The sequence below is a fragment of the Macadamia integrifolia genome, chromosome 2 (assembly GCF_013358625.1).
Source record: "Macadamia integrifolia cultivar HAES 741 chromosome 2, SCU_Mint_v3, whole genome shotgun sequence".
In the NCBI taxonomy this organism is placed as follows: Eukaryota; Viridiplantae; Streptophyta; class Magnoliopsida; order Proteales; family Proteaceae; genus Macadamia; species Macadamia integrifolia.
The window spans coordinates 6,065,021-6,081,589 of NC_056558.1; the positions used below are offsets into that span (position 1 = coordinate 6,065,021).

Below are 16,569 nucleotides of genomic sequence, written 5' to 3' on the forward strand. Positions count from 1 at the left end.
CTGATTAGGGCTGACTAAGTCATCAATGACAAGCTGGATTCGGTTGGACAAGATTTTGGCAATGAATTTATAAGAAGATTGCAAAGGGAGATGGGTTTGAATTCAGCCATGGAGGAGGCACCCTCTTTCTTGGGATGAGATTTTAATGCAACCTAGGGTTTCAAGTGCCGAATTTTGGTTTTTGTGAGCCTACCAAAATGATAAAATTTCAAATATAAAGGAACAATGGAGATTTCTGTAAATTTCAGAACAATTTCAACGAGCAGAATCTGGGACTGAAAGTATTTAAGTCAAGGCAATGGGATTTTCTGAATTTAAATATCAGCAGTGTAGTGAAATACAAAAGAATATCTGGTAATTTGGCCTTACCGTAACTAAGCAGAATTGATCTTCTTCTTTTTCCTTACGTTAAAACAGGTCTTGCAGTTAACCAATACCTGTATTGATTGAGAACTCTCTAATGCAATCTTTAATAATCTGAAAATGTAGGAGAAGATCTCTAACTCAAATATTTTGAGTGCACTCAACAAAGAATCCTATACTTGACTAAAACAATAATGCAAATTCTCTGAAATTTGGTAGGGTGGTAAGAACAGAACCAGTCCCAGAGATTGGTTCAGTTCTCTCACAATTGGGAGGGACTGACAGATCCAACTTTGGGGGGTTAGGTCGCCCCCTATGAGTATGTTCACCACACAAAATTTCAGGTATAAGGAATAGGGAAAATGGGGACCCTCTGCCCACTTCCTTTTTGCTGCCCTTGAAGAGGAGCAGGCCTTGTCCTTATCAACGGCACCATTGCCTAACAATACCACATTCCCACCCAACTTACCATCCCCATACCACAGAAAGAGTGGGCCTTGTTCTTTCAGTATCATTGTACTTGCCTAATTTCCAATCCTTCTCCACGTTCTTAGAGCGGACCCAGAGTGACTTCATGGGCTGCCTACGTACCTGTCACAGGAGAAAAGAAATTATTGAAGCAAGGAGTCGGTATGAGAGAAATCAGGTCACTGTAGTTCAATAAAGTTTTTATCTCCTCGAGTGCTTTCACCCAAATATTCTCCTTTCCATTTATAAAAATAGTAAGAGGTGACCCCTCTTGGATGTCCCTCATTATTTTGGTTAAAGAATTGAGTTACATTTCATCAATATAGCAGGGGTGGGTGCCGGGATCTGTTAGTTCGGCTTCCAATTCCTTCCTTTGGGAATCTAGAAAAGAGAGAACTGCACCATCTAGATCATTCATTTGAGACATCTCGTGGGAAGAAAATTTGGATTGCGCCTAAGTTCCTCTCTTAAAAAAAAAAAAAAACAACGTTCTCTTTTGAGTTCTTGGATTCGGAGATCCCAATTCTCAAAATCCAGTATCCAGTTGTACTCCATCTGGGTGGAAGCCAGGCCAACTTCAGGCTTTGTTGTACTTCAGGGAAGTACTGGGTGCTTGTTTTCCCCATAAGAAAAGGAGACTCCTTGTTACCGAAGGCCTTTATATGGTTTATTAAGGACGTTTCTAAACTGTTCTTTCGACTTTGAGAAGAAAGAGCAGCAAATGCTTCCGGAGTAGTGTTACTGCGGTGGTCAACTTGTGGTTTGGTTATGGCCACTTTTCCGCTTTGTTCAGGCAGAGAAGACCAGTCAGGCCACGGGTTTCTATTATATATAATAGAAGTGAGGTGGCCCCCTTCCGGGATTGTAAGGGAGGGCAGGGGTGTTATTCCCGTTGAAGTCGTTCCGGAACTAGGAATCACCTTCACCTTCGCCTTCGACAGACTATTAGCCCACACATTCCTATCTGTCATCCCAGTATCCTGAATGTCGGACGAATTCGAGGATAGGAATGGGGAGATGGTCATGATCAGTTTGTTGCCGATCAGTTCATTGAATGGAAAAGGGGAAAGCGTGTTTCCGGTCAAGTGAAATCCCCAGATGAAAGGGCGCCCAAATGGATAAGTAGCAAGGACGTGTGGTTTTCTTCATGGGTGGGGAACCAGTTCCATCTTTCTTTCGTTAGTTAACCCCCCTTATTATCTTTTTATCTAAAAGTGCTTTTCGTAACTCTGGTCTATGAGTTCTTTCTTCTCCTGCTGTCTCCATCGCAACGATTCCATTCAAGATGAACTATTTTCATGATCGAATTACGAAATAGATATACAGACTGTATAGGATAATTTTATGGAATAGGATAAGTGATTCTTTATAGGATCCCAATGGGATATTTGAATCCACTAAAGATGCAATAGGTATTTGTAATCGATCAACTTCAAGTATGACTGAGGACTTTCTATCTGCATCAGTAATAACTGCACAATCTGGTTGTTGGTTCGATTCGAAATTGATCTTCTTGTTTCTTGAACGGATTTTATTTGGACTTGAACAATTGGTCAAAAACCCCCGATGCTCCATTGAGAATCATTGATACAGCCAATTCTCTTCGCCATTTCTTTTATTATCTCATTGAATTACGAATTGGTATTTACAAAGAAGTAATGACTTTTTGACGAATGGGATCTTATAAAATGACAAGCACTTCATAAACAAATCAGTGTCTTATCTGAATCTAGAAAAACAATCCCATTTCTGGAACCACAGATATAGACTTTGAAATGGTGAGCAACTACCTAATGGCCTAGATGTGCGTTTATACTTAGTATTTTTTAATAACAACAAAATGGATTGTCATTTTAGTTTTTGTTTCTTTAGTCTTTTTTGCCACTTGGGGCTATGCGAGTCAAGCCCACTTCTACCACGATCCCCCTCATTATCTACTAAACAAACACATGTAAGAATATATATATATATATATATATGTACACAAGGCTTTATTGAGCTAAGCCAATTAGTCACTTAAAGATCCATTGTGGTGTACTTTTTCAATTTTAACACTAGCGTGTGACACTTTCCGTGCTTTTTTATACCCTTGCTGGACGAGATCGGTGAAGTGCAGGAATGTTATATGACCGAACTCAAACTCGTGGAAGCTCGATCATATATGACAATTGTCTCTTTTGACCCTTTGTTTCAGATATGACATCAAGCTCTATATTTAGCTATTAGCCTTCAGACTAGCATCATTCCTTGCTTCTGAATAAGGCTAAATTAGAAAGAGGGGTGCTAGGTTTTGCTACTTTAGGGCGACATAAATCCCCTATTTCTCGCTCTGACCTATGACTGGTGAACCGAGCCAACGTCTTTTCTCTTTATCGGTTGACGGAAAGTTGCCATTTTTGTTCTAATGTATGCCTGACAAAGTAGCCCTCAGCCATAGCGCTACGGTTATTGAGGTGGGCCTTATTTATTTGATTGAGTATTTTCTCTTCTGCTTTCAGTGAACCGATTCCCATCCCTGTCCCTTTTTCGAGCTACTAGAAGCTCTTGGCAGTTGAAAAATCGCACCATTACATATGTAACAACTTTTGTATGTAGGAGGAGAGACTTGCTGTTTGGGTAGATAATACCCACTGCTTGAGGGCTGGGGAGAGCGAAGTGAAAGAAAGTAGAATGAAATAATATGCCACGGATGTGTGCAAGCGCTACTATCTGTCTCAGTAGCAACGTCTGATCCCGAAACCTTGTAGAGTGACCCTAGCTTCGGACTTTTGGTCATTGCTGCGCTGAACCTTTCACCAACCTAGGGATTCGAAGTGTCACCAAGAATCTTGGAAGATAGGGACGGAAGTTTGTTCTCACTACTCGATAGCCAATGCCTCCATCCCTGGCTCAGTGATCGAGTGTTTTTTCAACCCTAGCTTCAGTGGCAATTCTCTTTGATTCTAGATTGGCAGCAATTGATTTAGTAGAAATTGGATCCTCCCATTGAGCTCATACAGAAGAGAAGGGCGCTTTAGCATTCAACCATTCTGGGCATAAGAGCTACTGCCTATTCAATTTCTTGTCACCGTAGTTGGCACGGCGTAAGGCGAACCAAGGCAACCATGGACTGCCTGCTTAGGCGACAAGGCGACAATTTTTATGATATATTTTCTAACATTATTTAGTATGCTACACATACCTTGTATTATAAAAAATCAACATTAAGCCACATCAAGTCATCAAAAATCAACATTAAGCCACATCAACTCATCAAAGATGAACATTAGGTCACATTAAGTCATAAAGATCAACATTTAGAGAAATTCTCTTGTTCTATAATAAGTTTTACAGGTCAAATGATTTTATTTTTACATAAGAATTTTTTATTAGGCATGGCACAAAACCAGCTTTCCAACAATTCTAAGATTACTTAAATCTGAGTTGTAATGACAAAGTTATGTTTCGGTCAAACTTATTTTAAAGTGCGAGAATGCAGTTAAAATTGTCTGAATGAAAATAATTTTAAAGACATTAGAATAAAAGATTATTTTACCAAACTTTTGGTTTTTAGAAATGTTTTACCATGATAAGATTTATAAAATTTCAGAATTGAGGAAAACCCCAACATTTTAAAGTTGAAAATCACCCTCCACAACCAAAAAACCAGTTTTTGTTCTTGGACTTGGGGGGGTTGACTTTTAATCCTTTTGGAATTTGGTTTTTAAACTATTTTTATTGGATTCAAATAGGGGGTATTTGCTTATTTATGAATGATATCCTAAGTTGAAGTTATTGACCAGTGAAGAGAAACCCGCCACTCACAAGGGATTGATGAGTCAAGTAGATAATGATTTAGCTCGGATCTAAGAATCTGTCCCGCTAAAACAACTATCCCCGGGAAGAAGTCGAGTGGCTGTAGCTAGAAAAAAAGCTCTCAAGTGGTGGAGAACATTGGCTTCGATCCCACCTCCCACTCCCCTTCCAACCCAAGAACTAAGATGAATGAGTGGAACTTCTTTCCTTTACCTTCTCATAACTCGTCAAGTCGGTTTGACAAGCTTTCCACTTTGTACACTCATAAATCTTTCACTGACTGATTCCGGCACGGAGAAAGAAGCCTATGGTGAAGTTCCATTTGAAAGCAATGGATGGCATCCTCGCTAAGCTCCAGCTATAGGAGTTATGTAGGCAGATTTGTCTTGTGGGACTTCACATTCGTGATTTGAGGCAGATGTGAGTTAATCTATTAGCAGTAGGAGCAGGAGCTAGAACAATGGAGTGGAAAGATTCAATTGATTAGGAAAGCAAGCAATAGGTCTCAGTACAGTAGTCGTCGGAATCTAGGACATGGCACTATGGAAATCAACAACCCCTGGCTGGATAGGTTCATTATACTGTGTGCAATGTGGATTCTCAATTATGGTATGGGCAAAGTGGGCGGTTTCTACCAAGGGACTATGGAAAGACCTAGTAATCACTGCCTTCTTTAATAGATAGAAGAGCGAGTACCTTTTTGTCGAAAAAGGGGAGCCTTCTCTAATAGTCCATTGGAGAATAGAGTAAGACTAACTGAGTTGGTTGCAACATTGTAGTCATCATCTAGATCACTTTGAACATGCTCTAGAATCTGCACTTCATCTCTGTTGTCTGTATTAGCCAACAACCTCTTGACTATAGAACAGGTCTTGTTGGGACACTTGCTGCCGAAGTGATCTTTCTCTCCATAATCAAACAACGCTTTTCATCTGCTTATTATCCTTGGAGACTTTGGCTTGTTTTCTTCCACCTTGCATGGCTCAATTTTCCTTTTCTAGTACTAGGTTTAGGCTTGTAAGCTAAACAAGTCTTGATATGTCCTTCAAGTAGTGTACTTTTCTTTAGCTGTCTTGGCATATGTACCTGCCACATTGACATATGAAATCTCCATTAGCAAGCTCTAATCGGATCACTGTGTTCAATCCATTGATAGAGCTCAATACTCATTGCTGATCTGTCTCCTGAAGTCTGCATCTAGAGGAAAACTTGTGGAATTCCATGGTATAGGAAGTATCCACATCTCTACTGCCTTGATGGAAGTTGATCATCTTGTGTAAGAGCACCTGCTCATAGTAAGGGGGAACAAATTTCTTGTTCAATATTTGCATTACAACCTCCCAATTTGTGATGGATCCAAGTCACCTGATATATCTTGATTGTAGCACATCATCCAACCAAGAACATGCATAACCAGTGAATTTGGTCAGGATAAGCTCACACTTCTTGTCACCTGGAAAGAATTTGTTAGTGAAAATCCTCTCGAATTTAGACCAGTAAAAGAAAGCCCCAGGTCTCTTTGCAGTCTAATTCTGAAAATTCAATTTTTTCGCTATAATCCTTGTCTGAGAACTATTGTGCGAGGTCTTGGACAATAACGGACTCTGGTGGTGGTCTCAGAGGTGAAATCCGTAAGCCGTAAAGTACCAAATTAGTTAGTTGGTGTAGATGACCATGCTTCATTTTGCTTTTAGTTCACCTGTTATGTGACTACTAAATAATAATAATAATTATAATTATAATTATTATTATTATTATTATGAGGAAAACAATATGGGTAGTTATAGGAATGTGGTTTAAGAAGTTGTAATCGAGTGGAATCAGTGGAAGTCATGGGAAGTTTTAGGAGTTAGAATATGTGAATGGAGAGGAACAATGAGATGTGAGATGAGGAAGATGGAGAAGTAGAAGAGGGAGAAGAGAGGGAATCGATGGTATGTTGGAATAGTGTGTTGTGAGAGAAATCTCACATACACCAATATATCATTTACTAATATATTTACAAGGTATTACTCAAACCTCCCTAATGAGGGAAATTACATATACCTCCCTGAGGAGGAAAAGAAAAATAAAACATAATGAGATAGATTAAAATACTGCCCTTAGAGTAACACAACTAATATCTCTAACACTCCCCCGCAAGCTAGAGAATAAATATCATGCATTCCCAACTTGGATAGCGGAGAACTGAACTGATGATGAATAAGACCCTTTGTGAAGATATCAGGTAGCTGATTTCCAGTCCTCACAAAAGGTGTGCATATGTAACCAGTGTCAATCTTCTCCTTAATAAAGTGTCTGTCCACCTCTATGTGCTTCGTCCTGTCATACTGCACAGGGTTGTGGGCTATACTTATGGCAGCCTTATCACAATAAAGCCTCATAGGTGCCTCAGTATCAAAACCCAATTATTGGACAAGCCTTCTCAACCAGAGAAGCTCACACTTCATAAGCCATGGCTCTAAATTCTCCCTCTGCACTAGACCGAGCCACCACAGATTGCTTCTTGCTCCACTATGTAACTAGGTTTCCACTTACAAATGTGCAATAGCCTGATGTAGATCTCCTATCAGAGACTGAGCCAGCCTAATCTGCATCAGTGAAGCCTTCTATCCTCATGTGGTTGTGCTTGGCAAAAAATAGTCATTTTTCTGGAGAGGACTTCAAGTACCGGAGGATGTGGTAAACCACATCCAAGTGCCCACTCTTGGGAGCATGCATAAACTGAGTCACCACCCCCACTGCATAAGTAATGTCTGGACGAGTCAAGGATAAATAAATAAGCTTCCCAGCTAGCCTTTGATATTTTCCCGCATTAACATGAGAAGGGCCAGCATCTTCCCCCAGCTTATGATTCTACTCAATAGGAGAACTTGTAGGCTTGCTACCCAACATTCCTGTTTCTTTCAACAGGTCTAGAATAAACTTCCTTTGGCATATATTTATTCCCTTCTTGGATCTAGACACTTCAATCCCCAAGAAATGCTTTAAGGATCCTAGATCCTTAATCTCAAACTATTGGGCTAAGTAGTTCTTTAGATTAACTATCTCAATTCTGTCATCTCTAGTTACCACAATGTCATCAACATAGACAATCAAAGCCGTGATGGTGCCATTACCACGCTTAGTGAACAGAGTGTAGTCAGCCTGACTTTAGGAATAGCCATTCTTCAGGATGGCCTGTCGGAACCATTCAAACAAGGCCTTCGGGGATTGTTTAAGACCATTCAAAGCCTTTTTGGGAAGGCACATCTTTCCTGCAGCTGAAGGGAACTTGAAGCCAGGAGGAGTTTTCATATACACTTCCTCTTCTAAGTCACCATGTAGGAAGGCATTCTTCACATCCAATTGATACAATGGCCAATCCTTATTTGCTGCCAGAGATAAAAGGACCCTTATGGTGTTATGCTTAGCCACAGGAGCAAATGTCTCCTGATAGTCAATCTCATGCCCTTGACTGTATCCTTTTGCCACTAGCCTTGCTTTGTACCTCTCAATAGTACCATATGTCCGGTACTTGATTGTGTAGACCCACTTGCATCCAACTGAAGTTCTCCTCTTTAGAAGGTCAACCAATTTCTAGGTACAATTTTTTTCAAGGGCCATCATTTCCTAAGTCATAGCTTGCTTTCACTTTAGGTTAGACATAGCTTCAGAAACATTCTTGGGAATAGAAGCAGATGAGAGAGCAATAGTAAATGCAACACCTGTAGGGGATAGAGAGTCATAGGAAACAAACTAGGGTATAGGATTAGTACAAACTCTCTTTCCCTTCCTAATAGCAATAGGAAGATCTAACTTTAATGTGGAAGGAAGGATATTACCTGACTAAGGATGGTGGATCTTAGGAGTTGGATTCAAAGAGGACTCTTGGCAGGTCTTCTTGTTCCTCCTTGTGTACACAATGGTCTCCTTTTCATTACCTGAACCTGAACCACCTCTTGAATGATCACCAACATCAATAATATCCACCTCTTTATGTTTCCCAATGTCAAGCATAAAAGGAGAGATAGGCAATGGGGAAAGAAAAGGGATCTCATCAATAGCCTTTTCACCTCCATTATACTCCCCTTGAAAAGGATGCTGAGGAGAGGCAAAAAAAAGTGCAGACTCAAGGAAGGTGACATCTTTAGGGAGAAACCTTCATCTGGAAGAAGGATGATAGCACTTGTATCCCTTAGTAGTGGAGTAGCCAAGAAAGATACATTTAAGTGCCTTGGGGTCCAGTTTAGTCCGAGAAGACTTATTAACATGGACATAACAGATACACCCAAACACTTTGAGTGGAAGAGAGAAAGAAGAAGACTGAGGAGACAAGGTGCACAAGGGAGTTTTGGAGCCAAGGAGTTGTGTTAGCATACGGTTGATCATATAAGCAGCAGTAAGAAGAGCATCAGACCAAAAGTTTTAAGAACATGCATGCCAAAGAGAAGACTCCTGCTGACCTCCAACAAATGGCGGTTTTTCCTCTCAGCTACCCCATGTTGTTGGGGTGTGTCAACACAAGCTAGATGATGGATAATGCCATGGTCAGTAAAAAAGTCTTGAAGACCACCATACAAATACTCCCCCCCTTTGTCAGAACGAACAATTTCAATTTTGGTGTCAAATTGTGTACATACCATATGATAAAAAATTTTAAAGGCATCATACACATCACTCTTGTGCTTCATCAGAATAGTCCAAGTAGCATGGGAAAAATCATCAACAAAAGAAACAAAGTAATGAAAACCAAGTAAAAAAGTAGTAGTAGTAGTAGAAGGCCCCCAAACATCAGAGTGCACAATATGAAAAGGAACAGTCGATCTGTTACCATGATAAGGATAAGAGGAACGACAATGTTTAACAAAAATACACGGTTTACAATGAAAGACATGGAAACTAGGAAAAGAAGTAAATGAATGAAGTAACTGTTTCCTGATAACAACAAAATATGGATGCCCCAAACGTTGGTGCCACAACATCACAAAATCCACAGAACTGTTATCAGTACGTCCACACACATAAGATTGAGCTGTAGCTAAAAAAGGTGATTGAGGTTCAAGTAGGTAGAGTCTTTTCTTCTTACGCCCACTACCAATAATCCTCTTCGTCACCAAGTCTTGAAAGAGAAAATGAGAAGGAAAAAAAATGACACAACAGTTTAAGGATTTTGTCAGATGGCTCACAGATAAGAGATTACGGGTAAGGTCAGGAACGTGAAGAACAGGATCAAGTGAAATGGAAGAAGTAATAGTAAAGCTACCTTTACCAGAAATGGAGGAAAGGGAGCCATCGGGAACCCTGACATTATCTCTACCGAAACAAATAGAGTACGTATCATAATAATGGGACGTACCAGTTATATGATCCGTAGCACCCGAATCAATAACCCAAGATGGAGTTGTGGAAGGGGCAGATGAGGAAACCTGCAAAGCGGAAGCTGAGGACTCTAGCACTGTAAGGGAAGAAGATGATGAGCCTCTAAGTTGAGATATAACCCTACGGAATGCTACAATATCCTCCCTAGTAAGAGAACTGTGCTCTGGCTGTGGGCTAGAAGCAGACCCTGTAGTAATATGCTCAGTCTCAACATTGTGGGCTCTAGCTCCCCCATTACGTCCACCACGAGCACCACTAGAACCACCATGCATACTAGGAGGTCGACCATGAAGAACCCAGCATCTCTTTTTGGTGTGCCCAGACTTCTCACAATGATCACATCGTCTATCATCTCCACGAGGTGGGCTTTGGCCTCGGCCACCACCACGCCCATCCTTCTTAGAGCTAGTAAGAAGAGCTGACCGCTCAAGAGAAGGGGTATGTTCCATGGCCACACGCCTGGTCTCCTCACTCTGCAAATAACTACACACTTCATCAAGGGATGGAAGAGGAGATCGACCCAAAATTTGGATCCGGATTGGCTCATACTCGGGGTTTAACCCACCAAGCAAAATAAGAACCCGTTCCTTCTCAAGTGTCCGATAAACCTTAGCTTCATCCTCAGGATTGGATAGTTGGAGGTCCCTATAGTGATCATACTCCTCCCAGAGACTAATAACAGTGTTGTAGTACTCAGAAATGGTCCTAGTCCCTTGCTTCATGCCAATGACCTTCTGAAGTAGTTGATAAACCTTGGCCGAGTCACCCACACGATCAAAAGTCTTAGTAATACTGTCCCAAATATCCTTGGCCGTTTCTTTCCCCATAAACCTTCTTCCAAGATTGTTAACTGTTATCCAATATGTCTATTTAGCAAGAGATAATGAAAGAGATAAGATTTGAATTCCTAAATTGTCTCTAAGACAAAGGTAGGCTTCCTTATCCAAGCTAGACGCCCGGTTTCGTCCGTAAAGCCAAACTCTTCCCCCTACATTTTCTCTTATCTTTTCTATTTTCCTTTTCTAATTTTCTTTTCTTTTCCTATTTTTTCCCTTCTCCCTATTGTGCACGTAACAAATGGTATCAGAGCCAGGGATGAGAGAAAGGGTCGATAACTTGGAAAGCGTTGTGCATTCATTTTAGCTAGGGCCATGGGAAAGCTTACCAACAACATCATGGAAAAACTTACCATGATGGTTGAGAAACTATCAACCAACCTTGCAATGGGAGAATCTTCAAACGAATTGAGGAGACCCAAAGAAGAGGTAGCCATGACGGTGCACCCGATATAGCCAAGGACAAGGAAGAAGAAGAAGAAGAAGATGAAGACAACGAAGAAAAAGAAGAAAAAGATCTCTTTCAAAAAGATGTCTTTCAAAGAGATTCCATTCTCAACAATAAGAGTGGCACCCCGTAAGATGATAATTCCAACTTCATTAAATGGAATATCCTATATTAAGATATGGGATCTTGGTGGAGTTATTATCTTTTATTTTATTTTATAGTCCTTGAAGACAAGGACACTTGATGGGGGAAGGAATGTTCTGTGACTACTAACTAATAATAATAATAATTATTATTATTATTATTATTATTATTAGGATAGCAATATGGGTAGTTATAGGAATGTGGTTTAAGAAGTTGTAATCGAGTGGAATTAGTGGAAGTCGTGGGAAGTTATAGGAGCGTGGATTGTTAACGGTTATCTAATATGTCTATTTATCTAGCAACAGATAATGAAAGAAATAAGATTTGAATTCTTAAATTGTCTCTAAGACAGAGGTAGGCTTCCTTATCTAAGCCAGATGCCCGGCTTCGTCCGTAAAACCAAACCCTTCCCCTACCTTTTCTCCTATCTTTTCTATTTTCCTTTTCTAATTTTCTTTTCTTTTTCTATTTTTTCTCATCTCCCTATTGTGCACGTAACATCACCTCACTATGGCAAGAATCTCAGCGAGAGTTTAGTGAAATTAGATTCCACAGTGAACTTGTGTCTTCCATAAACCTATCAAGCTTAATTTCCGTTCTCTGCTGGGTTTCTAGTAATTTCCTTGCACAACTTGTGGAGCTCAAGGTTGGTGATGTGAAAGGGTTCTGTCATGGATAGAAATACCCCTAAGAATTTTGGCTCGATACTACCTACTGCAATCTAGGGTTTTGAAACCCTAATTTTGGTTGCTATGAGCCCACTAAATTAATAACATTCCAAATATAAAGGAGCTGTGGAATATTTGTAAATTTCATAATAATTTTGGACCTTTTTGAGTATGACAAATAGAATCTAGGACATAAAACTAATTTAAGTCAAGCAAGGGGCTTTTCTGAATTTAATATCAGCAGTTAGTGCAATACCAAAGAATTCAGAACAGGAGGGGTTTTTAGAAAATATCAGAAAATTTGGCAAAAGAATTGATCTTCTTCCTTACATTAAAACAAGTCCTGCGGTAATATATTGATCGAGAGAACTCTCTCAAGCAATCTCCAATCGACCTGAAAATTTAGTAAGATCTCTAACTCACAAACCTCTTGAGTGCACCCAACGATGGATCTGATAATCAACTAAAAAAATAAAGCAAATTCTCTTAAATCTTGTAAGGGTGGCAAGAAGAGAACCAGTCCCAAAGATGGGTTCGGTTCTCACAATTGGGATGATCTGACAGATCCAAACTGTGGGGGCTAGGTCACTCCTAGGATTATGTTCACCACACCGAATTTCGGGGTGAAAGGAAGAGGGACAAGGGAGATTGATCCGTAACTATTTGGCTACAGGTATCTCCCAGAACAGAGTATGGTAGAAGAGATTTTAAGAACTGAAACAGGAAAAACAAAAAAGATTAGAGGATAAAAAAATTGATATGAGAAGGAAGAATCAGAAGGAAAAGTTGGCTGGAAGAAAGGAGAAGAACAAATGGACCAAACTTGGCTCCAATAAGTCATGGTAACATCAAACTCAAATATATATATATATATATATATATTTTTTTTTCATTTCAATCTGAGAATTGATGGCTTACATCACATATATATTCAAACTGAAGAATTCCTAATTATAATCTGCAAACAAAATTTGAACTTGACTCAACTTCCTACTCCTAAGATTACTAACAAGAATAAAATAATAATAAAATGAAATTACAAAAATAACCCCAGTAATTAAATAAACTCCTGACTACCCCTACTGGACCACAACCCAGGTTTGGACCTGATTCTTCTCGGCCTGGGTTTCCAGCCAAGGTCAGGCTTGCCCAGCCATTCAACTGCATCTGATGTGGCTAAAATCCAAGGGGCCTATTGCCCAATGGTTTACCAGATCAACCATCCACATGGATCAAAATAGTTGACTGTGAAGGCAAGGTTGCTTTACAAGGCCATCCAATGGACATTGTCCTATATTGTATCGATCTGTCTGGTAGAAAATATAAATTATTATATAGGTTGTATTATACAATGTAGTTATGCACATCATATTTTTTGGTATTATTAACAGACGTATATCCTGAAAAAACACAAGCACAAAAAGGCATGATCATCAACTCTTGATGGGAAAAGAGAGAATAACATTTAAACTGGCTTTTTGAAGTTCATGTCCATCTTGTTCGTCTTTGTTTAGCCCAGCCTGATGCATCACATGCTTTTTCCAGCCAGCTCAAGTTCAACCCTATGTATATAGCTTTTGTGCATTATTCATAAAAATCCATGCATCTTGAAACCTTTACTGATTGAGTTTTTGGTGCAGGGTGGTACCCACTGGACTCAGTGGGGATTAGTTCTCGGAGAGGTTTTGAAATCCGTATAATCTTATGATGACCCTGGGAGTTGACCCCCAGGTACTGTATGACCTCATCCTGACAATACTACTATGCTCCTTCGAAATCTGTGGAAGGCTGTTTGTTGATTTCATGATTGGGGATGAGAGAGGTTTTCATTACTGCAAAAGGGAATTCCAATAGAGCATCAATCTTCAATTCCAGGTGGTCACAGATTCAAGTCCACCTCAATATTTGTTTCATGGTAACCAGATGTTCCTTTTGGATACCTACTTTTCTGATCAGCTAGACATGTTGGACTAATAGTGTAAACTGTAAAATGTTAATGACCAATTGAGCGAAAAGAACAAATTGATTTTGAGAGAGGATCTGCTGGTGCAAACAGTTTTGGGTTAGCGGAATTTTGATGATGTCCAGGTGGCCTAGGAAAATTTGATTATTGTGGTAACACATTTTTTCTTCTTCTGAATAACTGTCTAGGAAACGTTTGTTCGAGAGAATTAAACTAAAGGCTTTAGATATCTACCAAAAAAGTAGATATAGGTTCTTGAGATGTGAACATTGTTTGGTTTCAAGAACTGGGAAACAAAAGGGAAGTGAAATTAACTTACAAAATAATTGATAATTGTTTATAATCATGATTTTGTAACTGACTTAAAATCTCACCAAATATGTCTACCCAAAAGAAAAGTATCAAATATGGTGATTTAACTCTTTATCTGAATTCCTTTTTTCCCTCTTCGAAGGAATGTGGTTGGTTTTGAACTACAATTTAATTAGTAGGTTTAAGAATTTTGAGTTAATTACACAATCATTATTGGTAATAATAAATTATTTTCATTTATTGTCTTATTTTCACTTTCCGTCCCTTTAGTTGCCACTCACAACCGGTTGGAGCCCAAGGGTGGGATCCTCAATAGATGGCGTATGCCGACCCCTCTCCTTGTGCTTGGGAAGGGCTTGCCATTTAAGGATTTTAAATTTCATGAATATTAATGTTTTGGTTGGGTAGTTGATACATCATTACTGTACTTAGGTTTGCCAACTGGTATCCTATAACATCTTAAAATGGAATGCATGTGATTATTTTGAATTTCTTTTGGCCTTCTCCGCCTTGGCCCCGGAAAAAAAAGGTGGGGGGGGGGGGGATTGGTGAGTTTTTAGGGTTATCTCGATGTAGTTTTCCTCACAGCGGAATGGATCAAATTGCAATACTCGTCGTCTTGCACGAACTGTGATGAGTGAAGGATTGTAGTGATTTCGTTAGGTAAAGTTTCACCCTTCAAATTCCAAAATAGCAATAGAGATCCTTAGAGACACGCTCAAGTGGGAGAGAAAATAGAATAGGGAGAAATAGATAAAGCTCTTGAGATAAGGTCAAAAGTTTCTTTTGTTGTGGTCAAACCTCTTATTTATAGAGATTTGGTCAGTTAGGATTCTCAATCGTAGTGGGTCTATACTTGTCCCACGTGGATGACTCAGGAAAAAATTAGGGCAAGACCCAGTTTGAGGTCTGAATAAATATAGGTAAAATGTAGGGAAGTGGTAGTAATTGCCCCGAGAATCTACCAAAGGTATGATGTCTTTTTAGTCATCCATTTTTTATTTTGACATTTGGACAAATTTGTTATCTTAAAAATTTGAAATGCGAGTACAAGTTCTTTGGGTCCGCATATCACAATTTCTGCCCTATTTAATCTGTCACATGATAGATACTTGTCTAAGCCTGACCTGTTTGGCCAGAAAAAAAAAATTTTAATTCAACGATGTGGTTGTAGGTTTTTTTTTTTTTTTCCTGATTTTTATTTGTCGGTGTGGCTCTAACCTTTCCAGGCATCTTGCTAAACCAATCCTTCGAAATTATGACTGCAATTTGGAAATGGGGAAAGGGAGTAGGGGTTGTGCTGAGTGAGGCGATATTTCCTTCAATGTGACAGATAAAGAACCCATAATCCAGTATTTATGGATTTTATATGTTTCTGATATGAATAAGAGACTATTTGGGAGAATAAGGTGAAGCTTGGCTATCATGCAGATGCTTACTTTACCTTATTCCTCAACCTTCCATTGGTTCTTCTTGGTCGGTTTTATCCATTAAGACCTTTTGGGAAATCTTTACTAAATATAGATCTGTGCGTTTTGCATCTAAAATAGGGAATTTAGTCAAACTATGATGTGTTTCTGGGATTTGGTTATTCCGGTTAGTAGGGGTGGTTTATTTTCTAATATTGATCTTGATAACTTGTCAAACTCTTTTGGTTAATTGGTCTAATTTTATTTTCATAAAAAAAGAAAAGGAAAAAAAAAAAGAGAGAGACTAGTTGGGAGTGGATGTGGATGGCAATAAAGTGGCGATGAGCGATTGGGAATTTTAGGCATATTGTATGAATGATGCACAAAAAGACGTACCCAATGCATTCTTGCCACTACTGGGAGGGTCATAATGTGCAGAGTTTTACCCCACTTCATGAAGAGGCTATTTCTCGATTTTTTTGGCTATTTCTTGATTTGAACTCATAACCATTAGGTGTCAATAAAACAACTTTATTGTTGTGTCTAGACCTGGTTCTACACGAGACTAGTTAACCATATTCATTGAGCTAGCTATACATGAGTACATATATTGAGTTGCATGGTCTATTTCAATCATATATATATATATATATATATGATGCATCAATTATATATATATACATAATTGGCCTTTTCCAGGGATTTTCAAAACATTACATCAATATGCGGGTAAGCCAGAGTTGATTTTTAACCACAAAATTAGATGATAATTTAGGTAATATGTCGACAAAGTTGTCAATTC

At 39.1% G+C, this 16,569-nt stretch overlaps 1 protein-coding gene across 6 annotated transcripts in view; it reads left to right on the forward strand.

Annotated features, from left to right (window-relative positions):
* The window catches only part of LOC122071582 (uncharacterized protein YnbB-like), a 90,761-nt gene extending 76,639 nt beyond the window's left edge, over positions 1 to 14,122 (forward strand). For 5 of the 6 annotated variants that reach the window (XR_006138214.1, XM_042635988.1, XM_042635976.1 and 2 more), the window contains one exon: positions 13,724 to 14,122. Coding sequence is in view for 4 of the 6 variants with exons in the window: in XM_042635988.1 (XP_042491922.1) it covers positions 13,724 to 13,783 (60 nt within the window). In the remaining 2 variants the exon portion in view is untranslated. The remainder of the gene's footprint in view (positions 1 to 13,723) is intronic. The other variant, XR_006138218.1, reaches the window with a different exon arrangement.
* Positions 14,123 to 16,569: the final 2,447 nt, after the last annotated feature.